Source organism: Lepidothrix coronata, unplaced genomic scaffold (assembly GCF_001604755.1).
Source record: "Lepidothrix coronata isolate B3197 unplaced genomic scaffold, Lepidothrix_coronata-1.0 Scaffold83, whole genome shotgun sequence".
NCBI lineage: Eukaryota > Metazoa > Chordata > Aves > Passeriformes > Pipridae > Lepidothrix > Lepidothrix coronata.
Window position 1 is genome coordinate 76,902 of NW_016690263.1, and position 22,167 is coordinate 99,068.

General features: G+C 37.0%; 1 protein-coding gene across 5 annotated transcripts in view; it reads left to right on the forward strand.

Moving 5' to 3' along the window:
- The window catches only part of BAZ1A (bromodomain adjacent to zinc finger domain 1A), a 67,640-nt gene that overhangs the window by 43,107 nt on the left and 2,366 nt on the right, over positions 1 to 22,167 (forward strand). For 3 of the 5 annotated variants that reach the window (XM_017820439.1, XM_017820440.1, XM_017820442.1), the window contains 12 exons: positions 314 to 479; positions 752 to 865; positions 1,953 to 2,077; positions 3,629 to 4,237; positions 6,692 to 6,855; positions 7,040 to 7,194; positions 9,656 to 9,804; positions 14,557 to 14,637; positions 17,144 to 17,391; positions 17,502 to 17,725; positions 19,101 to 19,570; positions 20,636 to 20,778. In XM_017820439.1, the coding sequence (XP_017675928.1) occupies positions 314 to 479; positions 752 to 865; positions 1,953 to 2,077; positions 3,629 to 4,237; positions 6,692 to 6,855; positions 7,040 to 7,194; positions 9,656 to 9,804; positions 14,557 to 14,637; positions 17,144 to 17,391; positions 17,502 to 17,725; positions 19,101 to 19,570; positions 20,636 to 20,778 (2,648 nt within the window). The remainder of the gene's footprint in view (positions 1 to 313; positions 480 to 751; positions 866 to 1,952; positions 2,078 to 3,628; positions 4,238 to 6,691; positions 6,856 to 7,039; positions 7,195 to 9,655; positions 9,805 to 14,556; positions 14,638 to 17,143; positions 17,392 to 17,501; positions 17,726 to 19,100; positions 19,571 to 20,635; positions 20,779 to 22,167) is intronic. The other 2 variants (XM_017820441.1, XM_017820443.1) reach the window with 1 other exon arrangement.

Sequence of the window (22,167 nt, forward strand, 5' to 3'; positions counted from 1 at the left end):
TTTATGTTGTTCTGGTTTGGGTCTTTCATTCATTATTTGGAAATGGAGAAAACAAATACCATCTACTGTTCCTTTATCTCTGTTTTGAAGACAGTATTGCATTTTACTACTTCTTTTGGTGATAAAAGTTAATAAATTAAAAATAAAGGCAGATGTTTCAGGAAATGTCTCTTTGCAAGTACAACTGGTAGACTGCAAATGTTTGACTGTTCACTTGTTCTTGAGTGAGAACAAATCCAGTCTGGAGTGTGTAAGAGTAAGGCTTATTATCAATTATATAATGAAATATAAACACTGGTCTGAATTTTATTAGGAGAAAAGATGAAGATCCTTCATGCTCTCTGTGGGAAACTTCTGACTCTCGTCTCCACTCGAGATTTCATTGAGGACTCTGTTGATGTGCTACGACAAGCGAAACAGGAGTTCCGAGAATTAAAGGCAGAACAGCATCGCAAAGAACGAGAGGCAGCAGCAGCAAGGTAAAACTAGGATATGGAAAACTAAATTTTGTTGCTACAAATGAGATTAATTCCTTGGTTGCAGAAGGCATACGAGAAACAATAGTAATGTTTCTGTTTTATGCTGGTTTCTTGAGACCGTAGACAGGAATGAAACTTCGTTGTGCTAAATGTTGTGCTTTCTCACACTAGTGCTATTTTTGGATTGTGTTTTAGTATAAAAGGAAAAAGATGTGGACAGATCAGATAGTAGATTAATTGCAACTGGTTTTCTATATCCTCCCTACTACTAGGATACGTAAGAAAAGAGAAGAAAGGTTGAAAGAACAAGAGTTAAAAATGAAAGAAAAACAAGAAAAGCTGAAGGAAGAGGAGCAAAGAATTCCTGCTGTAGAAATATCTGTTGGGTATGATACATAGTATTACTGTGGTATATATGATATAGCACTTTTCAGTTACATGGCCAGACCTAACCTATATGGTGTTTGTTGACTTGATCATATGCAAAAGTATATTTTAAGTATGATTTTATTTTCTTCCTAGTGTTCTATAATTGGTTTATGAAAGTGATTTTTACTATACTCATAATTATTTTGAAAGCTTGTCAAGAGAAACTTACAAATTCTAATTTGTCTTTTGCATTACTTTGTCTTGCATTGATTTAATCTCTATGAGTATCTTCATACAGACCATTGTAGTTCATTATCTTTTGAGGAATTGATCTGAGCTAGAAAATACTGACCTCACGTAACAATTCATTAATCAAATTTCATAGCATTTTTTTTTCTTTAAAATGCTGTGTTATGCCAGGTGATTTCCACAAAACAAATTTTTTTTTGTTCTGTTAATAAAACTGCATGTTTTCAGGTGGTAAGATTCAGGCACATGCAGCTGTATATGATTCGAGGAAAAAAACCCAAAGTGTGCGTACAATACTATGTCTTTACCTGCTTGAGGAAGGTAGTTAGTTAAATAAATATGCTTGTAAAAGGTGAGCATGGGCCAAAGATAGATTTGTGCTATGTTTTGGAAATTGTAATTGAGAGAAAATAATAAAACATATGTAATAATTGTATGTGGTTCTGTAGGTTTTTAATTATAATTGTTAGATGAGGCAAAAATGTGAAATAAGCATATTTTGAGGAGGAAACGTTTTTTAGACATGAAGAAAATCCATGTCAACAGAACTACGCTAAAATGTCGCCAAAAAGGATCTGATTATAATAATACTCTTCAAATGAAAGTGTGGATACCAAAGAGCATGCTTTAGTCTTTAATATGGAACTTCCATTTACTGTTCAATGGGTTTTTTTCTGGGCTTTAATATATTAAGTTTACTTTTTAAAAGCATTATAGATATTTTACTAGCTTAAGTACTTGCAAGTGAAAAATATTTTTTGTGTCAAAGATGGCATATTTTATTGTATATTTTTTATCATTCAGCTTATGTGTGGTTTATTGGTTAGTCACCTTTTGGTTTTTTTACTGTGTCAGGGAAGAGGAACGAGAAGACCTGGATACTAGTACAGAGAGCAAAGAGATTGAGCGTAAAGAGCAAGACATGGACACAGTGACAGAGGATGAAGAAGAGCTGGGACCAAACAAAAAACGACGAAGAGGTAATGCTATAATGTATTTGTTTGTGTACTTGTATACATGCACGCGTGCCCCTGGGAAGTTCTTGTGTTTTATATAAAAGTATCAGTCTTTCATGTAATATTTTAAAGGAAAAGTTAAAAATCCACACCCAAACATGATGATAATGGGCTACTAAGTACATTGAGCCAGCCTGATGTAATTCTTGTGGTCAGCTGTCTGGATTCCTCTTTTGTCTGAAAAGTCTCAGGCTGTTGCCTAACAAACCATACTGTTGTAAGTAGTGCCCTTAGAGAGAGAGTTGTAGGAGTCCCATCTAATAGAGGGTGGTGTGGGTTTGATTCTATTTTTTTAGTAAGCTACAAAAACAACAAGTTCTTTTTTTTAAAAAAAAGTTAGATTGAGCATTTGGGTTTAGTTTGCCTTTGTTAATGAAGCAGCATGCATTCTATATGAAAATACAACCAGTCTTACTGCCAGATTTCATTTTCTCAGCAGTGTACTAGTAGGAGCTACAGTGCAGTAAATGGTGCAGCCTGCTATTCATAACTAAACAGAGGTGTCACCACAGGAGGGATGAATTGTTGATGGCTTTGGGCATCTAGCTCATCTGTGCCTTTCTGCTGGGAAGGCTTTGTGCTAGTGTCTGTGCCAGTGAAAGTCCTGGATCATTGTGGACTTAAGTTGCAAACTTGTACAGTTCCTAACAGTACCTGGGATGGAAATCGAGTCATTCAGTAATGCAAATTTGCATGTTTACTGCAGCTTTATGATGGCGAAACAATGAGATCCTAAACAGAATTTCAGGTTTCTCAAATACCCATGTTTGAGACATTGTGAATGGATGACAAACAAGTATTATTTCATTCCTGCAACTGGGGGACTGAAGGTCTAACTGGAAACCAGTAGAAATTGAGTGTTGACAGCATCTTGAAGGTTGCATGCATCAGTTAGGAGACATACTTTTCTAGATGACTACCAGAACCTTATACTTTGGTAAACTAAGACGTGAACTGAAATATTTTCATCTGGTACAAGTTGACGGGGAGAAAACAGTAGTATATATATTTAAAAAGATAAGTTATAGAGTAAAGTACCTGACTTTGCCAAAGAAGCTCATGTATAGGGATTCTAGTCTTGCTTGAGACCTTTGGGAAGTTAAATTGATCATTTTGAGGGTGATAAATTAAGTCCAAATTATAGTTTGTATTCAGTAATGAAATTGCTAGAATTTTCCGTTACAAGATGCTTCTGTAACATGCTTTTCAGTTCTTAAAAGTTTGGTTCCTTTTTATGGTATTAAAAATAAGTGTCAGTAAGTGAGACTTGGTCTAGTTTCTGCAGAGTGAAAGTGTATTCAAAATGGCTACCCCTTCATCAAGGGAAGCACAGTTAATCACTTGAGTTTTTTTATTAAAACTGGTATTGTCTCTTGACTGAGCTTGATGGTCTTTGACAGTGTAAGTTTAGATAATTGGAAAGTGATAGAACTAAACCAAGCCCTTTACTTGAGCTTTTGGTTCAAAAAAATAATTATAAATGAATTTCTACCAAACTTCTTCCTTTAACTTTAGGAAGGAGAGGGCAAAATGGATATAAAGAATTTACAAGACGAGAAGAGACCACTTGTGAAAAGAGTGAACCTCTTGCTGCTGAAGATGAAGAAGCTTTAAAACAGGAGCAACAAAAGAAAGAGAAGGAACTGTTAGAAAAGATTCAGAATGCAACAGCCTGCACAAATATCACCCCGTTAGGTCGTGACCGTCTGTACCGACGCTACTGGATTTTCCCTTCTCTTCCTGGATTGTTTATAGAGGAGGACTATTCTGGTCTCACAGAAGACATGTTGTTGCCTCGAACCTCTTCCTTTCAGAATAGTGGACAGTCTTGCACAAATGAACCTCAGGTATTCAGTAAAACTGGAGAGTCTTTGAAATCCTCTGAATCTACCTCCAATAATGACCAAGATTCACACACCAGTGTTGTTGTAGAGGTGCCAAGGCCAGTATATAAACCAAACCGTTGGTGCTTTTACAGTTCTCGGGAACAACTGGACCAACTCCTAGAGGCTCTCAATTCCCGAGGACATAGGGAGAGTGCCTTAAAAGAAACTCTTTTACAAGAGAAAACTAGAATATATGAACAACTAAGCAGTTTTCCTGTGGAAAAATTCCATATTCCAGGTAAATGAAAGATTTTTGGTGTTAATTTGCTTCCACAGATACAATTTCTATATAATATTCTAGAAACCTCTAATTTTCATTTAATTGTAATTTCTGAAAAATAAGAATTATTCTGAAGCTTTGTTTCATTTGATGGAAAACACACTGTTTTTTTCTTTCCTTCCTTTTTTTTCTATTTCCCCTTTTTATACCTTTGTGGTATTTCTGGTGTTTCATGCTAAAAAAAAAGGCAATAATTTTTCTGTTATCTTACTGCTTAGAAAACTGGGATTGGCTTGTAAGCAAACATCCTTAGGAAGTAATTTGACTTTTGGGAAAAGATTAACTGAGGAGTGAAGTTTAATATGCACTAAAAAATAGTGTAGCTATGTGGATTAACATCGGTGCACTGGGATTCTGTGATATTACTCTCCTATTTTTTTTTTTCCTTTTTTCTTCCTTTGGCAGGCGCTCAATAGAGGAGGAAACAACAGTATAACAGATATTTTTATGGGTTTCTAAATGTAGGAGTGTACTGAAAAACCATCCTAGACCTAGTATTTAGGGTTTTTTTCCCTTTTCTGCTAGCCCAGTACTTAGCAATTTATTGGCAAGCCGTTAGCTCCAAACACCACTAAAATTCTTTATATACAAGCTTGCAGCTGGATTGCTTATGGCATGTTGGCAGGTGAAGGATGTTACCAAAATGAAACTCCCAAGGGTAATGTTTAATAAATTGCATTTTGTTTTCAATTATGAAAATCAGTGTGAGGATTTTGAGTTATCTATATTGGGACAAGGGAGAATTTTTCACAGCAGAGACAAATTTTGTTTTCCTGGAGTGTGTATGCTAGGATGTGCTGTGAGCACATCAGGTACTGCTAAATTTATAACTGATCTACCATTTCTTTTGGTGGAAACCAGCACAGGACAGAGTTTCTGTGTAGTAATTAAGCTTTATTTGGAGGCCTTATGTCTATATTTGTAGGGTTTTGGTTAGAAAATCTCTATTGTCTTCTGATACATTTGAGTTTATGCATATTTTCCTAATTGCTGTGCCTTTATCTGTATTTTGTGTGTTGCTTTCTGCCCTGAAGCAACCTGATTTTCACAGCCAAGGCAGCTTTGAACTTCACTTTAACAGAGATGAAAAAAATTCAAATGCAGTGGTCCAATGCCAATGCTGCCATCACTGTGTGATAGGCAGGGATAAGTGGCCATGTGTAGCTTTGTTGGGAGCTTTTCTGCTGTGGACTCCAGCTGCTGCCCTATTGCCTTCACTCAAATGACTTGCAAGACAAATGAGAACAACTTCGTCATTCTCTTGCACTGTAGACTGCCCTTCTGCCTTTTCCAGTTCCCACTCAACAGAGCATGGAAATAAAATTGATATGTGCTATTACTTGATTTAATTCCAGTATCCATTAACTTCTCCTCATCACTTATTTGCAAAGCAGTTGCTGCTTTTTCAGTTCTGCTCATTGCATTTCTTCTTTGCTTTTAAACGAAAAAGGACATTTCCCGCATCCAAGCATCAGAGTTGCTAGTCTACATTTTCAGAATATTTTCAGTTACAGGGAATTGTTTCAGCAATTGAGAGCACCTTAGAAATTCACCTTGTGCTTTCTTAACAACAGCTTTATTGCATTTTTTTTTATTAAATACCTCTAAGTTCTTGCGTGTAACTTCTCATCACCGCACTCAATGGTTTTAAGGTAAATCCTGTGAAGAGAAGTGTTCACCACTTATGCAGATTTGCAAGCACTACTTTAGGATTTGGGCAAACTTTCGTGTGGCTTTAGAGCTTTTGCATGAACTTTGAGTTCTCTTATAAGAGGTTTTACTTGACAGCCCATCATCAGCTCTTTCCTAGGTTTCATAAATTATCGTGCTGTCTTTTTCTTTTTTTCCCTGCCTTTAATTAGAGGACACAATAAGTCTGGTCTGTTTGTGTTGTTTAAAAGTTAAGTTTTTAAAAGGGCTTATATTTGTTTTGATAGGTTTTGTGATTCTCAGCACATGCTTGTTTTAAGTGTTTCTGTGATAAAGATCCTTGCAGGAAAGAAAACTGAAGGGTTCTCTTGTAAAGTAAGAGCCATCAAATACTAGAAATTTGACTTTATTATCTTTTTTTTTTCTCCTTGCACTTATAGCAGAGTTGTTGTTTGCTTATCTACTACTTTAGAAAGCATTTTAAGGCAGAAGAACTACTTTTAAATTAAAAGATTTCCCATTCTATGTGTTGGGATGGGTGGATGCCAATCTAGAGGTCATCCCTCTGAAGAATACTCTACTTGGTTGGTTCAGATGCCTTAGCTGGCATGGAGATGTTGGTGTTGGCAACATCTTGCTACAGGAAGGGAATTTTGAACCCATGTTTACTTGGTTCTGCCCTGTACTACTTTTGTTCCCTTCACCAATGGCTGCTTTAAGGAATAAGGTCCACTAACACCAAATTACTTGCTGTTCTTGCAGACAAACCTCAAAGTGACATCAGACCTCCTTCAGGACGGGGAAGGATGCAGAATGCTCACGATGGCTCTCACCTATCTGCAGAGAAGCAGCTTGAACTGAGACTTAGAGACTTTCTTTTGGACATTGAAGACAGGATCTACCAAGGAACGTTGGGGGCTATTAAGGTATTTGTGACTTGTAGAATGCCTAGGAACACAGTGATGCCATTGAGTCTGTAACTTCAATGGGAACTCTTGAATGCTATGGTTTTACTAAAGGCATAATTAAATTAAATGTAGGGAGTAATTGGCACTAAAAGTTTGTGGCCTTTGATTCTTTAGAAACCTCAAAGTTGTATGTTTGCTTCAGGTTACAGACAGACAGGCTTGGAGAGCAGCCTTAGAACATGGGCGATATGAGTTTCTGAGTGATGAAAACAAAGAAAATGGTATTATTAAAACTGTGAATGAAGAATCTGAAGTAATGGAAACTGATGATCAAGATAAGTTTATTGTGAAAGACAGGTAAGAGCTATAGTTTAAATAATGGCTCTTTGCTATGAGTTTTATAGCAGTGCTCTGGTTTGGGTTTTTGGGGGAGGACTTGGATCTTCAAGTTGTTTTTACCCTCAAATTCCTTGAAATGGTGTTTTTTAAGATTTGAGTTGTAAAACGTGAGATTTTTGCATTGGTTTATAGTCTGTAAATGATGCTGTTCCATTACCATATAAGATTAAGGCAGTTTTTACAACTTTAGGAATTCAGATATTACGCTACTCAAAGTGAACATTAATTATCAAAGAAGTAACACGTGGATTAATTTTAAAATAATTTAAAATGCAGAGAAAAATTAATCTGGTAATTGATGTTTTCTTTTCCAGAAGGAAAAAAAACAAACCAAACCAAAAAATTACTTAAATTTGTGGAAAGAGTAGGAGTGTTAAAAAGGAAAGATGGTAATAGTAACAAATTGCTGGTTGAACTGGCCAGTGTACCTCTTCATGAGTCACAGGAAGACCCATCAGGGCAACAGGCCATGGTCTGAATTACTTTTTAGCACTGCAGCAAAAAGGAGATATCATTCATGAAGTTGTAAGATTATAATACTTCAGTAGAGCAAGCTGCAACACAATAAGAGAGAGGAAACCTCAAATCATATAATGTTGCAGCTGCAGAATTGTTTTGAGGGGCTTTGTTTGGTTTTTAAACAAAGATTTGAAATACGTGTGGGACTCTGATATAAGTTTTTGTTGTAAATCAAATTTCAGAAACTACAGAAATGGTGAAGATTTCTAAATTTTTAGTTATCAGAAGTAACATACTTCTTGGAAATAAAGATCTACCTTAATTGACTTAATACATATAAAATTAAATGTCTTGATAGGATATAAATGTTGAAATACTTCAGGAAAAGATTTATTGGAGACAATCATTGTGCCAACATACTGTTTGCTTAGGTGTTCTGGAGATTATCTGCTGTTGGGCTTTAATAAAAGTTGAATTTCTGAGTGGACTCTTGAATGTTGTATTGGATGTTAGGAATTTAAAGTTCTCTAAGGTTTTTTTCCCTTTTTATTTCAGCTTTCTGAATTAGTATTTTCATATAAGACTGCCCTTCAAATCAGAGTTCTCTAGTTACAGGCAAAATGGATAGGCTCATCCTTTATATTAATGACACAATTTACAGATGTTTGGTTCCTGAAAACCACAACATAGAAATATTCCACTGTTTTAATTAAGCAGCTAAAATTTATCTGTCTCCACTTACTTTGGGCATGGGCACTCCACTGCCAGCTCTCAATTCTACAGAAGCTTGTTGCTTCATTTTTTTTCCATTTGATACCCACTACCGACTCAATCAGTGTTTCTGAATAAAGTCTACTCTAATAAAGACTTGCATATTAAAACACACTATGGGATTCTGAAATCATGTGACAGATTGCTTTTGATGCTGGGCTTTTTTTCCACCTCAGAGCGAGTGACATCTCATTAAGACCTTGGAGTTTGACTAGTGAAATGTAAATAACTATGCAGCTTTCTTTCTGTTTGCTTTCAGGCTCTCAAAATGTGTGTGACTGCAAAATATAATGAACAGCTTTTAAGTGTGAAAAAAGAACAGAGACAACCAAAAGCATTCCTTATGCATCAGAATAAAGCAGAATCCAGAGAATCTTAATTAGTTGTTTCTCTATAAACCCCAAATATAAATTGAATTTTATTTTCATTAGTGCGAGTTGCTCTCCTGCACTATACTTAATGTTTGTGGTTCAGAAAGATTAACTACACTTTGAAATGATTGCTTAGTCTTTTAATCCCATTTTATTGGAAAACTACTTTTTTGGTGTTTTGTTTGTTTGGTTTTGTTTTTTTGTTTGGTTGGATTTTGTTTTGTTGTTCTTTTTTCTTATTTCTTTTTTTTATCACCCTTATACGAAGAGTTAGTGTTTTAGAAAGATCCTCCAAGGATGAGAACATATAAGTTAACAATTCTTGATTTATATTCTAAAGTTACATTCTGTTTTTATTTAATTTATTTTCTTTTCAAAAATCTTATGAATTGTAAGGATCTGCGTAGCTGAACTTGTGCAGATGGAAATACTCTAAAAGGCTACACCTCACCACTGGAAGTGTTTTCACTGAAAAATTATTGGGACTATACTCTTCACAGAAATCTCTTGTAAACCAGCTGATAGATGTTGCATCAAATGTTTTTGGAATCTTAATAATTGTATTGAAATTTGTCATCCACATTTCTTGAAATTTAAATAACTTACCTAAAGCTGATTTATCTAGATTAACTAAGCTAATTAAGCAAACATAAGAACTAGGATAACTAATCACACCTGTGCAGTATCTGTTCATGTCCACAGTCCATGCATGTAAAGAAAGCTAAAATAAAAGAATCTACTGTGGATACAGACATGTACGAATATCTCTGGTATTAAATTCAAAATATTCAAAGATAATTTATGTGTTTCTGTTCTAGACTTATTGGAGTAAAAACTGAAGCTCCAAGTGCTGCATCAACAAGCACAAGTACTCCTCAGCCAGTCAATAATGTGGTCCACTGCTTGGCATCTGCACTGCTTCAGATTGAACAAGGAATTGAGCGCAGGTTTCTCAAAGCACCTCTTGGTAAGTCTCGAAATTTAAACTGTATGTCTCTGATGTCGTGTAAGCTTTTGTAACAAACGAACAAACCCCACCCGCCTCAACACCACAGAAAGACCCCGCACGCCAAACCCACTTGCTTCTTCTGAAGGACTGGATGCTTTAGAGCGGCATGTTGGGGAAAAAAAACAAATAATTAACCTATTGCTGTGTAACACTGTAAAACTGAAAAAAGTTAGATTGTTAGTTTACAAGGCAATCGACCATGAGGAAATATTACTATTTTTCTTACTATTCTACTTGTCCTGAACTATATGTATTAATTAACAGCAAATTTTACCCTTAAGTTCATGCTTATTTAACATGGATCGTTTCAATGACCTTGTTTGTGTGGCCCTACAATTATACTGATGCACTGGGAGACAAATTGTACCCTTAAGGCAGGAATGAGTAATCTTTCTGGGGGAATACTCTAAATCAGAATTACTGTTGAGGCCAATATATTATGTTGCTCTACAGTTTCTTCTGAGTGTTATTTGGGTTGTAAAAATATATGCTGCTTTTTATAGTGTTTCTGCGAAAGCAATATAAGCCTTGTTTATGTGGATCACCTTGATCAGAATATTGACTGTAGAATGTGGGAAACATTTACATTGCAGACTTCCAGATTCTCAGGTTTTGCATTTGTGCTGTAAAACTTGGAAATAAAAGGCTGCAAGAAAAATTTAAACCAAAGCAGGATTTTAGCTTGACTTGGATACACTTTCCTTCCTTGACTGCCTCTGATGGTGCTCTAGGGGTGAGAGAGAAGATCCAAAGTGCATAAAGTCATTTTGTTTTCCAGTGATACCTCAGGTCTGGATTCCTTAGGATCCTTTTGCAATTCAGAGCTGGAGTTTTGTCTTGGAGAAGTATGTAAAGATGCTTCATCCTTCCCAAGGCCGTCCTGTCTGGATGGCACACTGGGGATGAGCCATGCTCTGTGCTTGCAGGACTGCTTTGCTTTTCACCTGTGAGAGTGCAGTATGGGTTACCAGCACAGCACATACCAGGGTCTTCCAGAGCAACAGCTGCCACACACCGTATTAGACAATACTTTCCTCTGATAACCACTGTGTACAAAACTCTTATGCTCTGGCAGATGTTGCTGTAGTAGTTTAAGATGAAAATGCAGGTTTTGGTGTGTTAACACTAGATGTTAATGCCCTATGGCACAGTTGATCTGAAGCTGTTTCTGCATCTTGGCTGCTCCTACATGGACTTTGCTGTCTGGGTATCAGTTGCCACTGAAGATGAGTTTGAGCTAGATTTGTGCCAGAGACTGATGTGCAGACATGGGTTCCCTTCCACAAGCTTTTATTATCGGTGTGATAACCTCTAGAAGAGGGAAGTGCAACAAATGATTGAGACGAAAGGGGAGAGCATGAGAGTAGTTTGAATCGCAGCTGTTTGAAAGCTTTACTTGGCTTAGTGTTTGGTCAACTCAAATATGCCTGCTCTTTCCAAGCCAGGCATGATGTGGCTTATTTCCTACTATATGACTCTATTTGCAACTTGCACAACAGTAATTGACAGTACATCTATCATTTGTCCTACTTACTCTTCATATACAAGTTGTAAATACGTTGTGAATTATATGCCTCCATTTCTAAATTGGCTTACAAACTTGCCAACAGCATCTTGCTGACAATTCTAAGTTTACCATTCCCTGAAGGGGAAAAACATGGTTATTAGCAAGTTATGGCCATTGATCATACACCCTGAAATAGAGGAAAAGGACTAAAAGAAGAAAAATGTCCCTGAAGTATTGGAGGGAAAGTTTTTTAACAGTCCTCCTGTGTCTTTTTTTTTTTTACAGTGATTCCAACTGCTGTAATCTAATGATGGTTCATTTTTTTGCCTGATCTTTTCAATGATGGTGGGATTTCTTTTTTAACTTGGGAATCTTTTTCCCTTTTAGGTGCTTTATATGGTGCAACAAAGAAACTGTATAGGGAAAGCAATTGTACGTGATTTGCATGTCTTAAAATCCCTGGTGTTCGTTTTCCATAGTGTGCCTGTGCATCTCTTCTGCTCTGAAAAATGCTAATGCTCTAAGATTACTGTAATGTATAGAATAATCTACATCACTGAGGAGCAGGAAGGATCCCAGGTGTCCTCTGCTCTGGCTCACTGCCTGAACCGTTAAGCAACAGTGTCAGGTTCCCTTTTCTTGCTTTACCTTTGGTGCCAAATGTCTCATGTTTTCGGTTGCGTAATGGGCCACTTTTGGCAAGAGTCAAGTCTGAATGAAAGCAAGATTGCATATGTGTAACAGGCAAAGAAAAGTTCTCTACTTAGCTTGACAAGGAAGTGTTTGTAATACTACTAAACCTCTTAGGGAAAAGTGGACACTGCTTCTTGTTTCGGACTGTCTTGTGCTCAGAACTGTGATGTACTTTTTCTCTGACCCCTTTAGAAAGTGTTCAACAGTATTCTGATAATAGAAATAAGGTCTAAGTTTGTAACTATTGGGTTTTGGTTTGTGGAATTTTGGTTTTGTGTCATTGTTTTTATATAGATCATTGTGTCTGTACATTCTTTTTTTTCTTTCTCTAACATTTTTTTCTTTCTCTAACAGGAGTTTCTTTTTAAATAGTTGTTCTAACTATTTAAGGGAACTGCCCTGGACGAAATGCCTTGCATATCTGTTTCTAATGTTAAACTCGATAATCTCAACTTTTTAGGCTGATTTAGTTACCACTGAAGTAAAAACACTGGAAGTCAAGCAAGTGATAGGAGTTCTGTAGGGAGTACAGGGGAACACTTGTGGTAAAAAAGAGTGCCCCTGCTTTTCTGCTTTAAACCAAACTGAATGTGCTTTGTCTTTGTCATTATTCCAGTTGTTGCTTTCACTGTGAAGTTTCTTTGCCCTCTCTGCCCCCCCTTCATTCTGCTCTGTTCGTATTAGGGAATGGAGCCATACTTAACAATTTTTAGTTTTCATTTATGGCTTCTAGTCCTAAAGCCAGCACAGTGAAATTCCCTGCAGTCACTAGCAGGTTTATCTTGGTGGCCTCCAGGGTGCAGAGCAGACAAAGGGACCCGGCACAGCAATAAAAGGACCAGCTGTTCCTCTCTCCTCTGTTTTTGTTTGAGGCTCTATCAGGCTGCCAAGAGCCTCACTGGTGATTCTGATAAGTTTAGAGTTGAGGTGCATACCAAATGTTCAAGTGGAAGAGCAAGAAAAGACTGACACAGAAGACAGTGATGCAAAAGGAAATCTGGAAACCCCAGAAATGGCCCCCTTGGCCTCACAGAGCTGCTATATGGTCGCTGATCTTCTGTTGTCTGGTGATTAAATGTAATATGATTTGAATTGTATTAATATCTTAATTATGAACTGCCTTTTAGAAGTCTTTTCATTAAACATTAGCTATGAAAATTTGGTTTTTCTTCCTTCAGTACAAACTGAGGTAATGTATGGGGAGAAGCACGAAAAGGAGGGGGAGCAGTTGCAGTACATTGTTTTTCTGCAAAAACTTATGAGTTAAGATGTAAAAAGGCCTTTTTTTTTATTTTAAATAGCTGTTTGAAGGAAACTGAAGTGCTGCTTCTCAGATAAAAATTACATTTGAGAAGGTAGAAATACAAGCAGTTTTTACTACAGATTTTATTTCTTTTTTGATACAAGTTTACTTTTCCTTACCTTACATTTCAAAATACTTTGCAGTGCAGAAGTAGGGTCTCCTCATTCCTATTACAGAGATGTTGAAGTTGAGGTATGAAATGATGAAGTGCTTTGGTTTCCCTAGAGTTCAGTGAGGCAACCCTCCAAAAAAACCTGCCTTCTGCACTAGTGCAGGACTTCAGTCATTAAACATCCAAAAGGTTGGATTCTAATTCATGGGAGGACCTTTGTGACTGATACAGGAAATAATTTACCTCCTTTTTAACTTGTGCCACCTACTTCTTGCAGGACAAAAAAACCCCAAAACAACTTTTTTGCTTCTTTTTACTTGTCTTTATTCCATTCCTTTCCTTCTAGATTTTGATTATCTTTGTTTTCTCTACTGTCAAAGTTGTTTCCTTTGAACAGGGATGGGATTAGTATATCTGCATACTTTGTTCTCATGCTTTCATTACTTCCCTGTGGAGTTTCATGAGCAGAGGCAGCAAAGGTGGAAGTGAGCTTTTTTTATGATGAAGAATTTTTGTTTACTCTTCAGAGAAGGCAGTCAAAGAAGGTATTCCTTGTAATTGAAACAGATGAGGTTTACTACGGCTCTTCCTTCCTGGGAGGCTAATTTAATCATTTTAACACTCAAGAACACTCCTGCAGAACAATATCCAAAGCATGTTGTTTCACATGGACAGATGAGCTCATTCTCTTGGCCCTTGAGAAGTGTGCCCATAAACTGGCTACATTTTTTGAGAATTGAGGAAGTTCATGGTAGCACAGACCACATAAGCTGTTTGCTAAGAAAGAAACCTGTGGTCAGTATCTGCTCCTGTAGCCATTTGTACTGGAGATGGACAGAAAGGTAAGGCAGGGTAGGCTTCAGAGCTTTCAGTTCAAGCCTTCTGTTTGTAGTGGGAGCAAAATAAATCCTGGAATATGCAATTCCTCTGTGCACATTACTCTCTTACCCTTCACTTTTCTGCGTGCACATGTTCGTAACTACTGTTTTAGTTATGTTTTTAGACTACGCAAGTATGGACTATAAAAATTAATTAAAAAATAATTTGCCATGCTTCAAAAAGGTATTTGAAATAACTCTATGAATTTAATGTTAGGTAATGCAGAAGATGATGAAAGGAACCACTGGGGGTATGAAAGGAGGAAGAGAGTGAAAGACAAGACTAGTCAGAGAGATGGTAAATTTTAAATGTTACTTGTATTGCTAAAAATTAGAAAGCATTGAATATTTTATCAGGTTTTCTTTTTTGTTTTTTTTTTCTTAAATAATTTTGTAGCCAGTTCCTTAGATTGAAGGAATTGTGGTATTGAAGCCAAAGATTTAAACATGGGTACTGAAACAAATACAGCTCAAAGATTAAAAAAAAAATTTAAAAATTTCTGCAACCAGAAATAAAGAACTGTATTTTTTTTTATCACTTTGGGACAGAAATTTTCATGTTCATATAATCCCATTTTTTCCCCCCCTTCCTTTTAATGTCCTCATTTTTTTGAAACTTCACAGCATTGTGCAACTGCATATCCTTTCTAGAAATACTAAAATGGAAACCCCTTCCCTCAACTCAATTAGCTATTGATAGATGAGTGCACAGATCTGTCAAACAACTTCATTTGCATTGTAGCAAGGCTTGGAGGACTTAGGTGACGGAGGGGTATCCCACTGCGCAGTGTAGAGCTGCTAAGACACAAAGGAAGAGGCCGTTTTTCCCTCCATGTTAACAATATAAATGAGAAGGATGATGGATGGAAGAGAGAGGTGTTATTCTTATTTTACAAATTGGGATCTGAAAACAGTGGGTGTTATTTGGTGTGTTTCTTTCAGTGGCAGGACATGCTGAAGCAGGTTGTGGTCACTAATTTCCATCTCTACTTGCCCTGCAAATCTGCAGTTGCAGTATATTTTTTGTGTTGTGTGATGAATTATATCAGTGAACCAATCCAGGCTAAAAGTAACCTCCAAATAAAAGTAATAATGCTGAAGCTGCCGTTATCAGCAAAAGAAATACTTGTCAAACTATGTGTATGCTTAAGATAGTGTCTTTCCCAGAGATATAGTAGAAATCTGTTTTAAGCAGGTTTAATTTTCTTAACTGAATTTTAAAGAAATACATTGAGGTATGCTGCAGTGCTGTGAAAAGCACTGTCCTCAGAAAACTGAACTTGATTCAGGAAACCTAAGGACAAAGTAATAGGAAATGTTAGGAAATACAGCTTTATATTTGCAGTTCACAAGGGGCTGTATTTTATTTATGAAGCTTTATTGCCTGTTTACCCTCTGCCTTCTCCCATCATTTCTCTTGTGCTGCTGCTAATGCAAATGTATGCGAGATTAGACAAATCCTGGCAGCCAGTTGATGAGAAGGCAGAAGGGCCTTGCCAGGAGAGTAATTAGTCTCATTTTTGTTCTTTCATTTTATTCGTTATTAGATATTTTGTCTTCCGATTCTTGACAATAAGTCATTTGGCAGACAGGTGCATCATAGGCCATTCCTGTGCCCACTGTGACTAGTGCAGCAGGCAGGGAGGTATTATATACTGGAGTGCATCATTAATCCACTAGAGATCACACAGTAGTAACTGGACTATCACTTTCAGAAGGGAAGTCTGCAGACATTTCCATTATCAAAAGCACTGTTGTATTCTCTTCCTGTCCTCAAACCTTCTTTCTTTAAAATGCAAAAAACAGCTTTCAGCATTAATAAAGAAATTCACTTTTTGCTCAGCAGCAGCAGTGCAGGATATCATTTACACCTTCTTGTTTCCCTTAGGTCGTTGAACAGCCCATTTGTTTCTGTGGTTCCCAGCTGCTCATTCCTGTTTGGTGCTGCCCCCCCATGCTATTCTGTGTGTGTGTTTGTCTGGCTGCTTCCATGGCCTGGGTTGCTAACCAAACCTGTTTGAAAATACAATCTAATTTCTTACCCCTGTGTCCCCTCCATTTATTTCTAATTTAATTAGGATCCCAGGTCTTACTTGGTTTGACACTCAGTGTGTACCATGGATTCCTATGTGCTACGTTGCTTATAAAGTATTGAGGAAACAGTTATATTTCAACCAGTCCAAGTCACCCAACCTGGTTAATCACACAGATGCACAGGTTCTTTGAAGGCAGAGTGCAGGGCAGGAATGAAGGCACTGAGGCACGGGCAGAGGGCTGAAAGGCTCTCTGCTAGACTATACTGGAGCATGTGTGGGTGAGAAGTGCTCTTTAAGCTGTTTTTTGCCAGTGAAGTTTCAGGTACTTCCTTTAAATGTAAATATTTGGGGATTTCAAAATTTACATACAAGGAGAAGTAAATTGGACATGTGATTATTTTTTTGTAATCTTAAGTAAGCTTTGTTTATACGTTATAAATCAAATTGTTAGGTTTCCAGGTTGACATTTGAGTAAGACTGTAACATTTTAATCATGACCTATGTATGTGCAAGTTCTAAGTTGAATATGTATGGAAGAGTAAAATCTTAAAGGCTTCAGCAGCTTGGAAGCTAAGGAGAAAATATTCAAGTCTTGAAGAGATAAGATAAAGGTTGTAATATTATCCCAGTTTACTACTGCTGTATGTTTGACAGTCAGAGTTTTACTTTGACTGCCTAGAATAACCTGAATCTTTGTAAAAGGAGTTTGATAATTCTGGGGTTTTTGTTGTTTTTCTTTCTTTTTTAAATCCCCTTCTTTAATGGAAGATGCCAGTGATGGTGGACGGTCCTATAAAACAGTTCTGGATCGCTGGAGAGAGTCGCTTCTTTCTTCTACCAGCTTGTCCCAAGTCTTCCTTCATCTGTCCACGTTGGATCGAAGTGTCATCTGGTCCAAGTCCATCCTCAATGCTCGCTGTAAGGTGTGTCGAAAGAAAGGCGATGCGGAAAGCATGGTGCTGTGCGATGGCTGCGATCGAGGCTACCACACTTACTGCATCAGGCCCAAGCTGAAGGTATCTCAGGAAAAAGAAGTGCTTCCTTTTCACACAGAACTTGAGTAGTTTTTATAACTTAATTGCATATTGGTAATGCTAATTTATTTTTTTTCCTCTTCTGTTTCTAGGTCATTCCTGAAGGAGATTGGTTTTGCCCAGAGTGCCGACCAAAACAGCGCTCTAGACGCCTCTCCTCCAGACAGAGGCCTTCTGTGGAAAGTGATGAAGAGACTGCTGAGCAACTAGAAGGGGAAGAAGAGGCAAACTATGATGAGATGGGACAAAGTGAGGAAGAGCATTACGAAGAAGAGCAAGATGAGGAGGATGAATCTCAAGAGGAGGAAGAGATAAGGTAAATAGATGTCTGTTAAATGAAAATATCTTGATTATTATGCGGAGTAACTGTTCACATAAGCATGTATTTTGAAGTCTAGTCTGACAAAGATGTTTGTTTTTTTTTTTAATGGCAGCTTGTTATGAATTTGGCTCTTACTGAAAGATTTAATATGAACAAAAGTTAGTGCCACTGGACTTAGGCTCACTTTTCAGGATAAAAATGCCAGTTTTGGATGTGTGGGTGAGAGATGGCCATCAGAGTTGCAGTTCTGTATAGCTACTGTTTGAATGTAAAGTAGGGAGAGTTTCAAACAGTAAAGATCTTCTGGAGAAAACCTGGAGTTGTTTTTGTACAGTTTTGAATTCTAGAGGACTAGAATATATACATATATATATATACAAACTGCATACAGTATATATATATATATATATATATGCATACTGCATACAGTATATATATATACTAGATGTATTCAGTAAGTATTAGAACATTAGGGAAGACAAGGCCATCTGTTGGAGGTCATATGATATTGGCAGGGCTTGAGGACTAATGCTGTAGCTGTTTAAAAAAGCCCAACAAACAAAACAAACCAAACCCAACAAAAACAAACAAACAACCCCCCCCAAAAAGACCAACAAACCCAAGCCAAGAAAACCCCCTTCAAAACCAACCAACCAAAAAAACCCACACAATAAACTAAATAATCCAGTGATAATTTCAATAAAAATTTGATTTGATACACACGCCAGCAACATAAAAGTTGAAGGAAAATTTTCTGATCTCAGAGTATTTTTCTTCTTTTTGGTACAATCTTTTAAATGGACTGAAACAAGGTTAATTGTGGCTCTTGACAGTTGAGATTCAGTAGTTGGAGAGAACATGTATCTCCTTGAGAAATAAATTTGTCTCTGGGATCTTCTTTCTCTCCTGCAAAGGAAGGAGAGTCTTGAGTATTAGTTATAAACCCTGACTAGAGCATAACTCTTATATTTAGTGTTTTACAACTGCAGTTCATTTATGTGGCTGATAATAATGTTCAGAAATCCTGGTAGTTACAGTTGTTACAGTGGTTACAGTGAGAAATAAGCGATTTAAAGAAATTGATAGCTGGTGCTCTAATTAATGCATTCCTATTGCACAAGCTGCAAATGGGATTGGTATTCTGAGCATTTCCTTAAAGTATGTGCCCCACATAATATTTAATTAAGAGACCCCAGGGCAATATTTAAGATAATGGTAATTGAATGACTGACTGCATCAGGTTGAAAGCCAGCTGCTTACCAGTCCAACCTGGAATGGTTGGGTTTTGTAAATGCTGAATTAGAAAACTGACAGAAAAAGGAGGAATGTAATTTGGGGACAAATAAATATAACTGCTCACTTTTTGTAGCCCATCAAAGCAAGGAAGATCCCAGGTCAAGTTTCCATTAAAAATGAGAGCAGCCAAACTCAACAATCCATTCTCAAGTCAGAACAGCCAGCGTCAGGCAAGATATGCTTCTCGAAGTCAGCAAACTGAATCTTCACCAAAAATTACAAGAAGGGGTTTAAGAAACATAAAATCAGCCTCTTCAGCAGTGACAAGGCCTACTTTAAGACTTAATAGCCGGACCACTCGTCAAAGCCAAAGTTCATTACAAGCAGATGTATTTGTGGAGTTACTCGGTCCTCGAAGAAGACGAAGAGGAAGAAAGAGTGCTGATAACACACTGGAAAACAGCCCTTCCAACTCCCTTGGATTTAGAATTGTTGATACTGCAGACCCCAGCGAACGGCTTAAGAAGTATCCAGTTTCTGCTTCAAAACTTTCTCTTCCTGTTACTGAACCCAAGAGAAGAGGCAGGAAACGACAATCCACAGGTTAGAGAAATGTTTTTATCACAACGAAACCCATGTTCTGTTCCTTGCGAAAATATTTGTGTGGTAAAGCAAGGAGACTAGAAGTGGTGAAGGCAGTTTTGCCTTCCGAGACCGTTTCTTTCTTTTGCAGTGAAAGTGAAAAAGTTTCCAGTCATCTAAAGAACAAATATTTAATTTGCCAAGGAGATTTATCATGTCCATATTTAAATTCCATATTAGCACAGAGTATGGAGAAACTGCTAATAAGTGGATAGAAAATGTGAAAGTAATTTTATGCCTTAACCCACATAAATCAAGTGTTTAGTTACAGCTTTTATGCTTTTGTTTTATTAAAAGTTAAACAGTGAAGAACACAGATAGAGGCAAGGTAGTGAAATTGGGAATATACACACACAACAAGAAACTACTACCAGAAGAAAAATGTTGTTTCTCTGTTACAGGGCTAGCGGTGTCCTCGATTGTTAAGCTAATACTTGGATAGTAGGGAAATACTTGGAAAGATACAATAACCTTTTAAAAACAAAGAGGACCCAGTGTGAGAGACTGAAGAGTGTAAAAGACTTGCACTCCAGTGTGGCAGCCTTGCATTCTGCATGATTTCTGTCCTTCACCATTGGAAATTTCTGAGCTTATCCTTAACCACCCTGCTGACTATTCCTGAAAGCAGATAAAACCACTCTGAATAGAGGTTTTGTGAAAGTAAAAGTTATGAGTAGGCAGCTTATTCTGTTTTTTTCTAATAGAGCTTTTTAAGTGTTTAACAAATTGTTTTAAGATGGAAATCAGTGAAAAAAAATAATTTCCAAACTTAATGCAGTCCAGCTAAGTCCTGGTACTTAGCATTTTGTATGGCAAGAGAGACATTTTAGTAGTAAATAACAAAGCTGTAGTATAGTTAATACTTGAAGCCAAACTACATGCCTTGGGCTCTTAAACTACAGTTTTAGTACCCAAGAATAATGGTGTTTCGCTCTTTTTTTCTTTCTTCTTTTTTTTTTTTTTTTTTTAATTTTACTTGTCAGGCTTTTATTTTTATCTGGTGGGGTGTCATTTTTTTTTTTTCAGAATCATCTCCTCAGATATTGAACAGGAGAAGTTCAGGACGCCAAGGGGGAGTCCATGAACTCTCAGCTTTTGAACAACTCATAGTGGAACTGGTACGACATGATGACAGCTGGCCTTTCATGAAACTGGTTTCCAAAATCCAGGTAACTGAAAGAACTGTAGAGGGAATAATAATGGCTGAGAGTCCTCTTTGCTGCCACTAAAACTTATGAATTTATAGCACTGCGCAAACAGGGGGATAAAGCTAAGGAATGGGATTCAGGAGAACTCTTGCATTTCAGCTCAGATATTTGGTGCCAGAAATAACTTCTATGACTGACATGCTATTGGCAAAATTTTAAATATGCATTCCATCAGGCATTTAAAAATGTGAAATGCTTTGCTTTGAAAAAAAAACCAACCAATCAAGTAGGGTGCAGAATTGCTAAAGGTAAGCTTATGGTTATTAATTAATAATTTAGTTGAATTAATCTTCAATTTATGCAAGATATTCTGAGAAGAAACCTCCAATGAAATAACAATTTCACTCTGATGTTAACTATAATGCAGTAAGAAGATGATTTTGTAGCTTTGTTCTTAATTTCCCTCTTGTTTAAATTTTAAAGTACTGAATGGTAAAGTGGGTACCCAAAGTAAGTGCTGCTTGAGAGGTTTTTAATACAATAGAAGTTCCCAAAGCTGCTTTCTGCAGGCTGCACTGGCTTGTCAGTTGAAAGGCAACTGGGACTATCTGATCCTCCAAAGTGCCTGTCCTCTCCAAGCCCTGTGGGGCAACTCTGCACAGACATTCTTGCAGGACCTAGTAGTTGGTGCTTAAATGCTCTATTAAAATTAATAGTGATAGCTGTTAAATGAAGACTTGAAATTCTGAATTCAGAATCACAGAATATTCTGAGTTGGAAGGGATCCATAAGGATCAAGTCTCTAAATAGTTGGAAGGATCTATCTGTCAGGACAAAGAGAATGATGTACAAACATGAATGAAAGATGTAAGCGCGGCGGAGGAGGAGAGAAATTTTCAGTGAAATGGAGATTAGTGTGTGCCTAACAGAGTACTGGAATTATGCTGGAAAGGGCAGGAATCTAGTGAATGCAAGAAAAGATGGAGAATTCAACTCAATTTTGATCCTGAAAAGAAACTACTAGATTTCAGTGTGTTCCAGTTTCCCTGAGTCAATCACTAAGGGATAGCCTGTATAGTTTGGAAAGAAAAATCCATACTTGAGTGAACCAAATTTTCTTCATCATGATAGAAATTTTCATTTTGCTTTGAAGACTGTAAAGAATACATTGAATGGTCAGTGCACAGCATGCCAGAAAGAGGAAATTACCTTTCTTTTTAGTAGTCACATAAACAGCACTCCTAAAGGGAAAGGAATGAAAAATGTGCAAATTTAATTCTGTTTCTCTACTAGTTCTTCCTCTAGGTTTATTTGCAGGTTGCACTTCATAGATAGTAAAGTTACAGGCCATAACCAAAACTTGGGTTTAAAACATACATGATGGTGCATGTGGATATCTTTCCCTGGAGG